At 38.9% G+C, this 16,644-nt stretch overlaps 1 protein-coding gene, 1 long non-coding RNA gene and 1 pseudogene across 2 annotated transcripts; 2 read left to right on the top strand and 1 right to left on the bottom strand.

Annotated features, from left to right (window-relative positions):
* The first annotated feature begins 958 nt into the window (after positions 1 to 958).
* LOC137947015 (uncharacterized) lies at positions 959 to 1,523 on the top strand. The gene is made up of 2 exons (XR_011111103.1): positions 959 to 1,240; positions 1,323 to 1,523. It is a non-coding gene; the product is annotated as an uncharacterized lncRNA (long non-coding RNA).
* A 1,300-nt stretch (positions 1,524 to 2,823) lies between these two features.
* LOC137946782 (protein HEADING DATE REPRESSOR 1-like) lies at positions 2,824 to 9,971 on the top strand (annotated as a pseudogene).
* A 298-nt stretch (positions 9,972 to 10,269) lies between these two features.
* LOC137945324 (uncharacterized) lies at positions 10,270 to 16,633 on the bottom strand. The gene is made up of 6 exons (XM_068791167.1): positions 16,274 to 16,633; positions 15,750 to 16,031; positions 15,395 to 15,568; positions 15,203 to 15,309; positions 12,675 to 13,009; positions 10,270 to 11,083 (listed from the first exon to the last, which is right to left on the bottom strand). Exons 1-6 carry the CDS (start codon positions 16,409 to 16,411, stop codon positions 10,470 to 10,472), a joined length of 1,650 nt encoding a protein of 549 aa, XP_068647268.1. The 5' UTR covers positions 16,412 to 16,633; the 3' UTR covers positions 10,270 to 10,469.
* Positions 16,634 to 16,644: the final 11 nt, after the last annotated feature.

The raw sequence follows: 16,644 nt of genomic DNA, 5'->3' as shown, positions 1-16,644 counted from the left end.
TAGTAGACCTATTTAGTAAGTGAGGTCTCCCTAGATCTTCCTTCTTGCCCCCTTAATGGGTGTAATTTTTTTTTTTTTTTTTTGCTTGTTTACTGCCATAGGATACTACTATGAAACTAAATGTAGAGTTTAGGACTATACTAAATTTGTCAGGATCAAAATCAAATCAGCTTATACCTGATTAGCTATTTCACGTTCTACTTGAGCAGAAGAAGAACAACGTGATGAGAAACTTACAAGAATATGGGAAATTCCAAAAGTCATCGGACATATGGGTTCAATCACAAGTACATTGAATCGAAGCAAACAAACGATCAGAATCATTTAGAAAGAGGAAAGAAGGAAGACCGGGTAAGAACCAGAGTCCTCTGAAAGAGAGATTCGAACTAGTAAGAAATCGAGAGAAAGAAAGGTTTACAATCGCAAGAAAGAAATTATTATTCTTTCTTCTACCCAAATTCTGAAATCTGCTCTGACGAATGTTTGAGGGACTGAGTGGACCAGAGCTATACAGGAAATGCATTCTTTTGGGATGATCCATGCTTTGAGATGTGATAATAACAGATGGTCACTATAGGGGGAGGAAGCCGGGGGAGGGTGAGTGGAGGAGAGCAGATTTTATAGATTAGTTTTTCTACGAGAGAGACTGCTTCAACCACACGCAATTCCATTATTTAGGTCAAATCCGTAGGAACACTTCACAGAGGACTTGTGGAGGCCTCGCCTCACATCACCTTTTCCCCTTGAACAGATGAACTTTACACATGTTCCATATGCTGAGCGGAGTTAGGCACTCATCAACTCCGACCTACTTCAACAATGTGAGATTACAATTGGCTGTATGGGAACTAATCAACGCTCCCTTGCGGACTTCTGCTACCAACTGGCAGCCCCAAGTCTGATCCTTTCCACTACTCTTCCACTTCCAGTGATATGAGTGACGGTATATTCGATCAGGTAATGCATTGTCCATTCACTGCGCACTTCAGCAGCATTTAGCAGACATCGTACCACCCAATTGATTCTTCAACAACCATCGTCTTCCTGCTTCCTCATCTGACTTCCACTGTTGCAGACTTTTATATATACCTGTGTTCATAGCAACCCCGTTCATCCTCCCACAAAGTTTCAAGAAACAGTTTGTAATTCCAGACTGTAAGGATGGATAAACATAGGAAAGTTCTCTTTGTTTTCTACTTCCTTCTGTTCGCAGTTTTTGCCCATGCAAGAACTTTCCCTGGTAAGGTTAATGTGATTTTTCCCTTCCAACTCGTATAGTTTTGGTTTTTTTGTCTAACTTTTTTTTTTTTTTATCATTGAAGTGATTGAAGTTTTAGCTGAAGAGTTTGTCGCCATTAGAAGCTTTGCAAGACCTACCATATCCCCTCCTCCTCCTGAATCATCAAAACCATCTCGACCAGTTATGGTGATAACTGGTTGTAGCACGGTTTCAGCTCCTAACGTAGCTCTGTAATGCTGAATCCAAACCAGTTTTAAAATGAAATGTACGTTTCCTGTTTCGATGTATTAGTAGTCTGTGTGATTGTATCTCTCTTTTTATTCTGCTCATCAGCTATCCTGTGTGCAAAGTGACGTAAATTATTTCAGGGTGCGTCTTTTCGAATGATGAAAAGCTGCTGTTAAGAAACTGATTCTCATCTCTGTTGGTGACATAAACTATTAGAAAAACTAAAGTTGTCATTTACTGGAGTAGATTTCGTGCCTAAGTATATTTACTTCGACAAGACCACTCCCCCTGAATCTTTAATTCTTTCATAAGACTGCTTTTGTCTGCACGAATCACAGAAACACTAATGATGAGATTGGATCTAAAACACTTGGCACACTGTCCATATTGATAAGTGTTTGAGGAGCTAAATCTCCATCGAATCATCGGCGCTATTCATCCAATTCGATTCTGAAACTCAACTAGATAATATTTAGTTTTGCCACTATCTTTTCAAAGTGATCTGCGCACTCCAGAGATGCTAGATGTTATAGGAGACCATTCTTTTAAACCCGAACATATTTTAAATAAGAAAGCTTGGCAAAACAAAGTGAGAATCAGATCATCAGAGAACTTGAGCAGACCCTCTTGGCACATCAAGACCTTTTGTTCTTTGAGGGGTAACTCGGGACAAGAAGACTTGCACCACCGAAAGGATCTGATTGCTGACCTTTGTAAGCCATGTGTTGTTTAATTCGATCACTAAAGACGGATTAATTGTAGTTAATTGTTGGAATTTCATGCTTCTCCACTTTTCACTCTCAGCCACCATATGAATTGCACAAGAATTTATACTTCAAGGTCTACATGGGCCAACATGTTTCCAAAAGAACACCAACTCTTCTTCTATGAACTCCCACAAGCTCAATAGGATAAATATTTGTCATATTTTTTTATTTATGTATGATGAAGCAGTCTTTTTTTTTCCTATTTTTTATATTTTACATATTTGATATTTTGAAGTTTTCTTTCTAAAATAAATCTTTTACATTAATTTTGAAAATACAAACAGGAAAGGGCAGTTTAGGTGGTTTCAAGGCGTCCGTATCATCATAGTCTTCTCTTGCAGGAGAGAATCGAATAAGATAAATATTATGTAAAGAGAATAAAATTCATGACATCCTTCACCGAACAAGAGGCACTGCTTAAGACGTGATCATTGTAATAACAAATCAGTGCTCGACAAAGAAGAATCCAAGGCCGTCACTGTCTTCTTCTCCCTCTCTGCCTCTGTTTAATTTTCACCTGTCTTCCAAGAGGTGCCATGGACCTGGTACTTCTCTAAGGACCGAGATCGAGTTGTCTTCAAACATGATATGAGTTCCCCAGATTCTAACCAGAAGAACACGAAAGGGCTGCTCCATGGTTTCTCCCCTACCGAGCCGCCTCGGATCTTTTGGAATTCCTGAAAGAGAACAGGTACACACTACCAATTATTTCTCATTTCTGAATACCCATATTTACTATTTTCAATCGCTGATTTCACGAAAACAATTTGTTTTTTTTTTCCATTTCATAAACAAAACCGGCGACAGAAACTATTAGAGCCTCAAACGGGTAAAGAGCCGTTGAGCTTTGTCGTCGGGGAGGCGGAGTCGAGAAGACGAACCAGTGAATCAAATTGATTTTTCATTCATACGTCTACAAAATACAATAGAGTGTTTTATAGAATGAAGAGGGTTAAAATAGTAAAAACACAAATATTACATAATAATGAAATAATGAATTAATTAAGTAATAGATTACATTCTAATACTCCCCCTCAAGGTGGCTTGTAAATGTCCTTGACAGCCATCTTGGACAACAAAGAAAAACGGTGGGTAGAAGGGAGAAAACATGTCAGCTAGCTGGTACTGAGAACGAATGGGAAGGAACTTGATGACCCCCGAAGTAACACGTTCACGAACAAAATGACAATCAATCTCAATATGTTTGGTGCGCTCATGGAATGTAGGGTTAGAAGCAATATGTATCACAACTTGATTATCGCAGTATAGCAGCGCAGGAGAGTCAACTTTGACTTGAAAATCTTGAAGAAGTTGTTGTGACCAAATAAGTTCCCTGGCGGTGGAAAAAAGAGTTCTATATTCAGCCTCGGCGGAGGAGCGGGAGACGGTGGTCTGCTTTTTGGCCTTCCAAGAGACTAAAGAATCACCAATAAATATGCAAAAAAACGGTAGTAGATCGGCGAGAATCAAGATAGGAGCCCCAATCAGCATCAGAAAAGGCCTTTAAACGAACTGGAGCACAAGCATTAGAGTAAGCACGCATCTGCAAGGAAGAAGTAGAGGAAAACAATAACCCTTGGCCAGGACTGTTCTTGAGATAACGAAGCAGGTGATGCACTGCCTTGAGATGCGGAAGACGGGGTTGGGTCACGAATTGAGTAAGCTTGTGAATAGAAGAAGTAATATCGGGGCGAGATAAAGTGAGTTAAAGAAGTTTCCCAACAAACCGCCTATAATGGGTTATATCAGGAAGGAGGTCACCGTCAGTGGCATTTAAACGAAGTTTGGGATCCATGGGAACAAAAGTTGGTTTACAAGCCAAGTAACCTGTGTCTTCAAGTAATTGTAAGGTGTAGTGGCATTGGAAAATCACTATACCTTGCTTGGACTGAGCAATCTCAAGACCAAGAAAGTGTTTAAGACAACCAAGATCTTTGAGCTTAAACTGAGTATGCAGAAAGTGTTTGAGCTCAGTAATAGCGTGAGAGGAAGGACCAGTAAGGATGATATCATCCACATAAACCAATAGGGCGACAAAGGAGGAGCTATGACCTTTTGTGAAAAGAGAGTAATTGGATTTCAATTGAAGAAAAGTGATTAAATTAAAACGTGAGAAAATTTTGAGTACCATTGGCACGAAGCCTGTTTGAGACCATAAAGGGACTTGTGAAGCTTGCAACTCGTTTGTTGTGAGAGGAAGAGGTCGAAAGTAGCCAAGAGGGAGATCCATATAGATTTCTTCAAAAAATCACCATGTAAAAAGGCGTTATTGACATCAAGTTGAGCTAGATGCCAACCATGGGAGGCAGCAAGAGCAAGAAGAATCTTCACAGTTACTAATTTGGCTACTGGAGAAAAAATGTCGACAAAATCCAAACCTTCTTGTTGGGTATAACCTTTAGCTACCAAAAGAGTCTTATATCGCTCAAGAGAACCATCAGAGTTAAGTTTGATTTTATAAATCCATTTGCATCCAATGGTATGTTTATCGGGAGGCAAAGGAGTGACGGTCCAGGTGTTGTTTGCTTCCAGAGCTGCCAACTCATCACGCATAGCCAACCTCCATTCAGGACATTTCACTGCTTGATGATAGTATTGAGGTTCAACCTGAGAAGAAAGACTGAGCGCAAAGTGTTTGTGCGAATCAGAAAGGGCATGGTAAGAGATGGAATTAGAGATTGGATAAGGCTGAGAGAGTGAAGCAGATGGAGGAGAACCAACAAATAAATTACAGTGATAATCCTGCAAGTAATGAGGTGGATGCGTCTTCCTAGTAGATGTGCGAAGAAGAGCACCACCGGATGAATAAGGAACAAGTGTGGGAAGATCATGAGGTGGAAGATCATCAACTGGAATATCAGAAATAATGGGGGAATCAGAAATAAGGGAAGAATCGAGGTCGAGAAAAGGATGAGCTTGGAGGGAGGAGTGAGGCAGAATTAAATTAGGAAAGGGGTCAGTAATTTGATCTGAACTTGTAATAGTATGGAAAGGGAAAACTTCCTCATGGAACACGGCATCTCTGGAAAGGAAAACCTGTTTGGTCTCCACATCATAGAATTTATAACCTTTCACACCAGCTGGATAACCAAGAAACATACAAACCCGAGCACGAGGGTGAAACTTGGTGCGATGAGCAGCTAAAGTGGAAACAAAAGCTAAACAGCCAAAGACGCGGAAGAGGGAATAATCAGGAGATGTGTTATAGAGCAAATGGAAGGGGGTGTTATGTCGTAAGAGAGGAGAAGGAGTTCTATTAATTAAGAAAACCGCAGCAAGAATACACTGGGTCCAAAAAGGGACGGAGATGCGGGATTGAAAAAACAACGATCGAGCCACATTCAAAAGGTCTTGATGTTTTCTTTCAACAACCAAGTTTTGTTGAGGCCTTTCAACACATGAAAACTGGTGCAAAACTCCTTGAGCTTGAAAAAATTCAACAAAGGATAACTCAGGTGCATTATCAGATCGAAAAACCTTGATTATGGCATTAAACTGCGTAGAAACCATGTTAAAAAAAATGCGGTATCACAGAGACAGCATCAGATTTAGTCTTCAATAGATAAATCCAAGTAAATCTAGTACAATCATCAACAAGAGTTAAGAAAAAACGATGAGCATTATAAGAAACAGTTTGATATGGTCCCCAAATACCACAGTGCACAAAATTGAAAGGACATGTTGACAAATGATTATGAGATTCAAAAGATAATCTACGTTGTTTAGCAAGAGGACAAATATAACAAGGATCGGATTTATGTAATCTAGTTACATCACAGTTTAATTGATCCTTCAAAAAATCAAGTCTTTTGAAAGAAATGTGTCCTAGCCTATTATGCCAAACATGGACAGTTAACAAAAATATGAGAAACAGAATTCAAACGTTGAGCACTAAAGACATAGAGATCTTGCATTTTGTCACCCTTGCCAATCGTCCTCTGGGTGAAGAGATCCTGGATAACAAAACAATCAGGAAGAAAATTTACTGTCAGACCAGAGTTAGTAACTAAAGCACTAACAGAGATCAAGTTGAATTTGAATTGAGGAACAAATAATATGTCTTTAAGCATAAGGTGAGAATGCAATTTAATATCACCAGCAAAGTGGATCAAAAGTTGAGAATTATTTGGCAAAGTAACTGTAGTGTGTGGGATAACATGCAAGGAAACAAAAACATGAGCTTGAGAGCAAATATGTCGAGTGGCTCCTGAGTCGACAATCCATGATTGAGGTGAAGAAATTAAAGGATTTAAAGTCACAGAAAAACAAATATCTGCCAAGCAGTTGGATATAGAAGATGTTGGAGCAGTAGTGACCATTGTTGAGCTACTCAGGTGTGTAGAAAGCATTAACATGAGCTGCTCATATTGAGTGGAGTCCAGATTCTGAACAAAACTTCCAACAGAAGGAGAACCTTGGCTATCATCAACAATAGAAACTTGATGAGCAGCAACATGAGAATTTTGGTTGGTTTTGGGTGCGGGTCTAGGCGGATAGCCATGGAGCTTGAAACAACGAGCGATAGTATGGCCAGCAGTCTTGCAATGAGTACAATAAAACTTGTCCTTGTTTTGATTCCTGGGAGTACTGTAATTCTGATTCTGAGAAGTATTGTAATTCGGATTCCAGGGGACACTATAATTTGAATGGAATTTCTGAGAAGATTGTGAGCCAGGTTTATTGATTTCTGTCTTCCCAGATTTAATCGTAAATGATATCGTGTTAGTGGGAGTATGCGAACCCGAGGTATGAGTAGTCTTCCTTTGTTGTTACTCTTGGATAACCAGAGAAAAAACACGATTAATAGGGGGCATCAGATCCATAAGGAGTAGCTGACCACGAACTTGAGAGAAAGAGTCATCAAGGCCCATTAAGAATAACATGATATACTCCATATGGTGGTAATCAGTAAGAGTTTTAACACCACCACACGAGCATTTCCCACAAGAGCAATTAGAGCGGTAATGGCTTAGTTCTTCCCAAATGATTTTCATCTTGGTGAAATAAGTGCTAACAGAATCCTTGTCTTAACGCAAGTTCGTCAATTCTCGTTTAAGCTGAAAAATGTGCGGGTCGTTTCCCTGTTGAAAACGATCCCGAAGGTCTAGCCAAATTTCTCGGGCAGAAGCAGCAAAAATAACCCTCGCAAAGATTTCTTTGGAAACCGAATTTAGGATCCAAGAGATGACCATATTATTATTTTGGGTCCAGGAGTTGAGCAAAATAGGATCAACACTTTGAGGTTCAGGTATGGAACCATTGACAAAACTCACTTTGTTCTTCACGGATAAGGCGATCAACATCGTACGACTCCAACTGAGGTAATTTTCACCGGTAAAGAACTTGTCCGGGGCTGTCCGAGTGGTGAATATAATCGGGATTCGAGGGTTCGTAAAAAACGGAACGAGACGAACTGGTACGAAGTCCAGAATCGGAAGCAGTCATCGATGAGTAAGTCTCCATGGAGCACTTACCGAAGAAGACTACCAATGTAGCGCCAAAAAAAATTCACCGAGAAAGTATAGTCTTATACGCAACAGCAGAATCCAATAAAAATTCTCTACCAGACCCAAAGAGAAAACTCTAGGCTAACCAAACATATCCAAACAAAAGGTCTCCACTAGATCCAACACAAATGATCCACCAGACTCCAACAAAAAGATTTCCACCAGACCCAACATGAATTCTCCAGCAGAATCCAACAAAAATATTTCCCCCAGAGCCAACAGTGAACGTTGCGCGAAAAAATAACCTTCTCGACCAACTAGAAAAAAATCCAACCTACGCTGAGAACACCCTCTCGGCCAAACAATTTTTTTTTTATCTCTTCAAGAACATAAACGTCCAGGCATAAATGCCCAGCAGCGAAATCCAACCGGCAACGGAACCAAACAAGGAAAGAAAAAAATTAAAAGAGGGACGAAATCTAACCTATTTGCCTGGAAATAACCAACGGAACCAACGGAGGGAGAAACCAGCCGCTGCAGAACACCGATAGCCGGAAACAGGTTGCCGAAATAGGCGAAAGGGATGATGGCCGAAAATGGGTCGCCGATGGCAACACCAGTAGCCGAAATCTGACCTCCCGACAACGGAATCAAACGGAAAAATTAAAAGATGGACGAGATCTAACCTCTTTGCCGGGAAATAATCAACGGAGTGACAACCAGCCGCTACAGAACGCCGATGGCCGAAACCAGTCACCGAATTTTTTTGGGGAAAGAGACAAAGAAAAATCCGTCGTCTAAAAATAATCAAAGAATGAGAATCGTCCGCTCCGATACCATATTAGAACCTCAAACGGGTAAAGAGCCGTTGAGCTCTGTCGTCGGGGAGGCGGAGTCGAGAAGACGAACCAGTGAATCAAATTGATTTTTCATTCATACGTTTACAAAATACAACAGTGTTTTATACAATGAAGAGGGTTAAAATAGTAAAAACACAAATATTACATAATAATATAATAATGAATTAATTAAGTAATAGATTACATTCTAATAGAAACCATGAATGCGGTGATCCGTCAGTCACCGGATTTTATTTTATTTTTTTGGCTGATTTTAGGCTCTCCTGCTGTGGCAATAGGGGTTCGTCTGGGTGTCTGCCGGTGACCGGCACGTCTCCGAGGAACTCATGCTAAAATACGCTTACGGAATGTCTTGTTGCCACATAGATATTGGTTCTCTCTAAGTCTGGGAATTCCAACTTCCACCAAACAATGAACAGTGGCTTTTACTATTCTGTCTGAAAATAAAGGAAACATATCTCCACTTTTTTTATTGAACATAAAAAATGGCGAGCAATGTGAGAAAGTAGGTGGGTTGTTTGGAGTGTACGTCCCAAAATCGTTCAATTGGTGGGTGAATTTGCAATTATATCTGATCATCTCTGTAAGGCGGTAGGGCCTTGTCTGATATGTACAGGCCCTAGCTTTTGAGTATTCTTTATTCTTCTCGTACAGGAGTTTACTCCGTTTCTGGGCTCGGTCTTTTGTACAAGTAGACAAGCTTAACTTGAACTTAAACGGCAATGATCTATTGGTGCCAGCAAACAGCAGGCCAGTGGAGGAGCCAACAGACGAAATAGTCAAAACAACGGAGACAACAGAAGATGTTCCAATGGTGAACTCCGACAAGTCACAGGATGCAGGTCCACCTCTGTCCAGTCTTCGTAAGGCGCTCTTTGAACCATTGGAGCTGATAAACGACTTGAACAAACAGAGAATATCCAATGAAATGCTGCTTCCGCCACCGGATTTTGATTCAACGGCTTACCCAAAAGGCTGGCTCATCGGAAAGAAACGCAAGCTCGTTAATGTTGATGTTGTTGAGAGCATGAGACACATTGCAGTTCAGGAGATGACTAGAAAGTCAGAATCTGTGTCCATGCATGCCTTGTTCCAAGCTTTACTTTTTTCTGAATTTTCCTTCATGTATAAATTTAAGCCGAAAATCACCTGGAAGATTAAATAAATACTTGCCACTTGCAGTCAAATTAGAGTACTATGTTTTTTTATCTTTGAGCTACAGGACAGGGAGATTGACTGGCTCAACGAGCAGATTGAAGAAGATTCTTGGTGCCTAGAGCACTTGCAGGTCCAGCTCCTTGAAAAACGCAGCAAAAGAGCCCAACTATAGAGAGAAAACGCCTTGGTTCAGAACCAGATATCTATGCTGATGAACATGCTACAGGAATCTGAAGAAGTAAATGAAGAGATCCCTATAGTCAATTCTTAAGAAATATTCATTATTGTTTCTCATGATGTAATCATATAGGGTTTGCTGATATTATAATTATGCTTATGAGCCTGCAGAAGATTATCCCTGCAAGAATTATGTATAAGATCACTTTGTCCAGATTATGTAAAAAATTATTCCATAGCTATACTAATGATCCAGACCTATGTAGATTATAAAACTGCTTAAAAAATATTTCATCGCTAAAATTTCGCCTACGTTACCATGCCCCAACGGAATTAGAGGTCACCAATACAGCGTGCAGAGAATAGTTTACAGGTGATGCGAAGAAAAGAAATAGAAAAACAACATAGGTTATCAACATCTAGCTCCCACTTTGCTCATAGAGATGCGTCAGGACCCATCATTAGCAACTTCAGGACCCTGGCACTCCACTTTAACAAACCTACGTATATCATATAAACTGAAAGATTTCTAAACAAACTAACAGATCATTTTCACATCGACTCCTGGCACCCCACTTTATAAACCCAGCGTTCATCGAGCTTGATTATCACCGTCTTCCGAGATGTTGAAAAAAAACTGTGGTAGAGACGCAATACGAGGAAGATGAAGCAGCAGATCCCCAACTGAGTCTTTTCTTGACATGGCCGATGGCTGTTGCTGCTGCTGCTTGCAGCCGGAAACATCACTACGTAACTCCCCGTCAGAAGCCGGAACTTCTCCAGCGTTGAGCTTTTCCTCCTCAGTGGATCTAGGCATAAAAGTCAACTCATCGTTTACTTCATCCTCACTTTTTATTTGCAGGTGTTGGATTGTTGCTGCATCCTTCTGTAGGAGTGAGCAAAGGGAATTGACTCTTGACATGAGGGATTGCTCATCTGCAGCTGAAGAGAACAGCGAATCACTCAGTAGGTATTGTGTTATCTCGTCCAGCATATCTCTGCTTCGACACCCTTCTCCCTCTGGGGAGAAAAAAGGATTTCCAGATGTCATCTGCTCAGAGATGCAGTGTCCAATGTGGTTTACCAAATCACTCATACACATCGAAGGACGAAGACCAGGCACTTTGAACTGATCCCAGCTGGTGTTAGATTCCTTCAAATCCTCTCCTTCTTTATTTCCACCTTCCATCGCCTGGGAATCCATCACTGAAACGATAATCTGAATCAGTAAGAATTCATTTAGCGAGTGATAACAAAGAAAAAGAAGAAAAAAAACCCGAGTCCCATCAACTTTCAGCACGAAGCATTATTGCACAATTTGAAGTTGAAGCCACTAGAATAAAGTTGTTGGCAACTAGACAAGAAAATGATCAGCGCCTTCAAACAATGTATTTATTCTCAAATTAGCAAATAATGAGCAAATTTCCTTAATTACCATATTCTAAATGAGGTCGAGCTCGCACCCCAGGTAGAAATCACCATAATTTATTAGCCAATTTGGTTTTTCCGAGTACAAGAATATAGGTTAGGAATGGCTATACCAAAACCAACAGTACTGCATCCTTTTGCACTCTAACAGTGCAGAAATTTTCACAAAAAGATATTAAAGAAAATAAAATTTTAAAAACTGACAAAAACAGGACAATTTCATCCAATTGAATGATGCCAATATGCAGAAAAGAAAACAACGTAGAGCAAAAAGAAAAAAAACAGTAACAAATCCTACATGAGTAGTGTTAAGAAAAATGATCTAATTATAAGGTTAAACAATATGTCTCCCAAGTGGTTAGTCATTTTAGAATAGAACAAAACTCCACCCAATAGTAATATCAGAACAGGTTGTATATGGACCTAAGCCCAGCTGTGTGTTCCTTAGGTTATCTGTGTAATGTAAGCCATGAAGTAAGAGTCAGATTGTTTGTATGCTGTGAACACATCCCAAGCTCGCTATGTGTAAGCTTGAAGGTAAGAGAGAGTATTGAGTGAGAAAAAGCCCCAACATTAAAAAATGTTAAAAAACAATGACTTAATTATTAGGTTAAGCAATAAGTCTCCTTAGTGGCTTGTCATTTTAGATTGGAACCAAGATCAATCCAACACTTTCCTTTTTCCTCAAAAAGATGAGGAAACAATTCAACTTTCCTATAACAAACATATATGTGATATTTCAGCTTTTTCTCCAAAGGATGTGACGTTAATGCTATGAAACATATTCATATAAAGTTCATGATCACCCATTTCTATTGTTAAAACTACATGCATTATCTGATTAAACGCAGCTCAGATTACCAAACATGTCTCATGTGCTAAAGATGCACGGGACATGGTGAACAACCTATATCACAACCCATCATAGCAAGCCTACAACAAAAGGGAGGAGCACTAATCTGACCCATGAGATAGTCATCTTTGACATTTTCTACTGGATCTAATAGCAACAATAGAGTACAAAAATTGTCTGACGCATGAAATATTCACCCCCAATTTTGTCCAAGTATATTTTGCAGTCAAATGACCCCCATACCTAGCGACCCAAATACTGGTGAGAAAAATGGATCATATAAAGCTTAGATTTAGTGATTGAAACACCATAATGCATTCCCATAGTGTTTGTATTATATTGTCATTCATTTTAGGTTAATCATAGCAAAATATGACCTACTTGAGAAGAATGGAGAACACGAGAAATGTAACACAAAGCATGTGAGCTATTGCAGCATAATGCAAGATATAACAAATCTACCTAATATCTAACAAAATTTGTCCAACATGATAGCAAACATTTCCTAATAAGTACCTGAGCTTGGTGAAGGAGCTCCCTTTGATGGCTCTGGTGCTCCTCTACTTACTGGGTCTCGTAATTCAGTTATACTTGGAGATGGCTGAGCCAGACTTGGGGATGAAGAATCACGAAAGCCAGAGAAAGTCGAAACATACTCATGCTTCAGATGATCAAAGGCATGGCATTTTGATTCATCAGGATCCTCAAATACAGAACCTCTGGTTTCAAAGTAAGGACACTCTAAGATTATCTCTGGCTGTTGGCTCAGCAAGTTAAGCCGAGGATCACACTGGATCAGTTTTTCAAAGTGCTTGTTTAGCAGGCCTAGAGGACACTGAAGAAAATGTCTCCTGAACAAACAAAATTAGGAATTCTCACTGTTACAGAGTGAAATCAGATATGAACCTAAACAATCAAAGAAGCCCTAGAACAGGAGAAAATCCATCCACACATATCATCCTATCACTACATATGTATTTCATTGACTATCTTCAAAGGTAAAGATGATAGCATGCTACCTCAATCAAACAAGCTAGTTTTATATCATAACTTCACAAATATAAAAAAAAAAAAAAAAAAAAAAGAACTACACTTTTGTTTTTCAAACAGAAGGTAATGTACTAAAAAAAACAAAAAAGAAAAGTATAACAAAGAAGTAGAGAAGGGTTTTCTTCAAGCCTCAATTACTACATTCTTCTATTACTAAACAGGCAGAAGACAACCACCGATGTAATCTAGATAGTTTCCAATGTAAATCCCTATATGCTTATGTTAGTAGATTTTCTCCTTTTTTCTCTGAAATGCTATAAGATTTTATTAAGAGACAAGCAATGTAAAAAGATCAAGAAGCAAGCATGTACATACAAATTCACAGAAGATTCACAAGCATCAAATACTATGGTGAACAAGGTATTGTTCAATAGCGCCACTCTTTGCGGAAAAAAACCAGCCAAGTGATTCGCTTTCCTTAGCATATAAATACAAATCAAATTAAGTGGAGGATATATCCATACTCTCACTGAAGAATCTGAAACCCACAGAAAACAATAGAAACTGGAGATGACCTGAAAGAAATCCATTCTGGTTAGATTTTCTAGAACCTGCCTGACTAGGATCCTAAAGTCCCAAGATTGTATAAATGTTCCTATCTCTTTAAATTAAAAACTGGTCTCAGCTAAAAGAGGTAAATAGAGAAACATATGTTCAGAAACAACAAGATGTTTCTTTAGGCATGGGGTATAAAGCTCTTTAAAAGTGATTTCTAATATCAAAGTGAAGCTCGTCATCTCCATTCCAATCTAGGTATTAAACTTCTTTCAACTTCCTTATTCACTACTTGATCATTTCCCTCACCTAAATCCATCAACAAAAACTTTTTAAACTTTCTGTAGAGATACTTCTGTAGTACAAGCACAATTACCGTAGTGCACTCACTCTAGCACAGTTACTGTAGCACAATCCTGAATTTTAGGGTTGGTTTACTTTGCTTCTTTGTAACCCTATTTTACTAAGATCGGCATTCCTTTATTTTTTTCTTGTTCTTTTTTCTACCATAAACTTTTTATTGTATTGGTTTGCTGGTTAACGCAAATTGGGACAAACATTGAAAGCCTAATCTCATACCATCATTGCTAAACTGAAAATCCATAACCTTATTTATTGAATCAAAGAACCTTCAAGCTGCCTTATTCAGAAGACTTCTCAAATCAAAGTAATTTCCTTCTTCTCAGTTATCTTTAGAAGCCCATGCAGTTGTTTATTTATTTTTTTAGTTTAACTTAGTTATCAGTTTAGCAGGAAATAAACTTACTACCTAAACCCAAATCTTTCATTCTCATCTTCCTTATTTGCTAAGCATCACCAAATTAAATTTCAGTCCTGTCCTGCATTAAAAATCCTACAAGTGCAACGGAATATTGCAGACAACATCACATCAATCCAAGTCAACTTCTAAAAAAAAGAGAAGAAATGATTTCATACACAAGTAGTAATGACACTCTTAAACTCATACACTCACAAAAGTCAGCACCATAATACTTTCAAAAAAAAATAAAGTGGGCACTAAAATTAATAACGATGCGATGTCTTCCTCCTTTATTTTGAAAGAGGTTCATTAGAAGTCATTCTAACTGGTGTTCATATTTCATATCCATTTAATCTTTTCAGCTATATGATAAGACAAAAACAAGACTTAGATATTTTTCAAAAACTTTCAGTGAGTTGCGTTTTCAAATCTCCACTCTAAGATTTAATGTCAACCAAATCTATCTTTGCATTTATTTTTTAAAAGAATTTAGTTTGAATGAATTATTCAATTTTTTTTTCAAAACGACATAAAAATAAAAAATAAAAAATAGTAAATGGCTTTATGTACACTAGTGCTTAAAATAAAAGCCATATTATTATTTTTAACGCATCTGTATTCACACACCATATAAAAAATTCCTGGCTCCCTGAGTAAACAAATAGATTAGGAAACTGAGAACTAAACCATTCCATGTAAACATTTTAAGCACTTTTAGCACAGAAATTAATTTGATTACCTGTGTCTACTCGCCTGCCCACCCGTAAAATCTGAAGTTGCCTGCCACAGGGTATGCTTCCTTGGTTGCGGATTTGTCTCCCTGAAGAATAGTGGTTGTCTAGCCAACTGGCCAAAAGAACCATGGTTTTGTCAGAAAGGCTAGCAATACAATATTTTCAATATGAGAAGACAAGGGTTCCTACAGATTTACCACTATATCCAACGTCCCAGGTCCATCATCAGGACATTGTGCCTTGATTGCTGTGATATCTGACCATTGGACCTCTATCTTACTCTTGAGTCCACCTTCAAGCACCTCCCATACGAGCTTATGTTTTGCAAAGTAACACTTCGCTACTAAATCACCCTCATATCGTGATACACACTGTTATCAGCAAAAACTCTAGTTAGCTCCAAGAATGTTTACTACCAAAATGTAATCTAATCATAGAAAAATGTATATAAAAGAACGGGAAAAAGAAAAACAGAAAGTAGACAGCAATAAATAAATCAATAAATAAAGACAATGGAAACAACTAAGGATTCAGGGCATAAGACGAATCTACCTCCCACGTCCCTATCCTTAAAAGAGAGGCAGGAAAATTGGAAGCTTTCAGCTTGTCAGTTAAAGCAACACCTCCAGATTCTTTGACATCTTTCTTTTTACCCAGATCAGAATTTTCAGAGTTAGCAACTCCTGCAGAAGAATTCGCTTCAGAAAGCCTCATTTGAATCAGATCCAACAATGATGGGCTTTTCCTTAATCGTAAGCCCAATGGACTCGGTTCATCCAGTGGATTATACTGGGAAGCTTGGGGTAAACTATCGCTTGATCCCGTGTTCCATTGCTGCAACAAAATCACGTAAGACCCATGTAATTGAATTCTTCTCAACCATGAATATTGCGGACTAACAACAGACATGCGAAGAGGCAAATTCATATATATATGCGGCACAGAATATCATAGAAGATATCCCGAATTCCATAGATTAGAACTCCGTCAACACAGACGCCAACACGCAAGCAGTAAAATTTCCAAATAACAAAACCTTTCGAGATAATTTTTTTTTTAAATAAACCAAATGGAACCTGCTGAGGGGGTGGTGAAGCCTTTGATCTCTTATTGAGTGGACCATGCTCTTCATCCAACGGATCCTCGATCTCCAACTTCACCGCCGAATTTTCAGGCTCTGGCCTGAGAAAGCCGGAATTCACGAGCTGAACCATCAAAAGTCCGACCTGGACAACTCAAACCCAAGAACGTCTGAACCCTAGAAGAAAACGTCCTACGAGCACAAAAAGAGGAAAAGGAAACCACTCCTGGATCTCCGAGAGATCGCCGAACAAGGAGAACAGGAACAAGAGGCAAAAATCCCTTATTCTTCCTAGATCTGTACTTGCATAACGGAGATTCGCAGAAGCAATGAAGGAAAATCGAGAAAATCGCTATGTTTGGTTCC

The sequence above is a fragment of the Aristolochia californica genome, unplaced genomic scaffold (assembly GCF_029961685.1).
Source record: "Aristolochia californica isolate CCGP_79_NKW_82.1479 unplaced genomic scaffold, dmAriCali1.0.hap1 SCAF_12, whole genome shotgun sequence".
In the NCBI taxonomy this organism is placed as follows: Eukaryota; Viridiplantae; Streptophyta; class Magnoliopsida; order Piperales; family Aristolochiaceae; genus Aristolochia; species Aristolochia californica.
The sequence above is the reverse complement of the archived record's forward strand: the minus strand, read 5'-3'. Positions and strand labels throughout refer to the sequence as shown.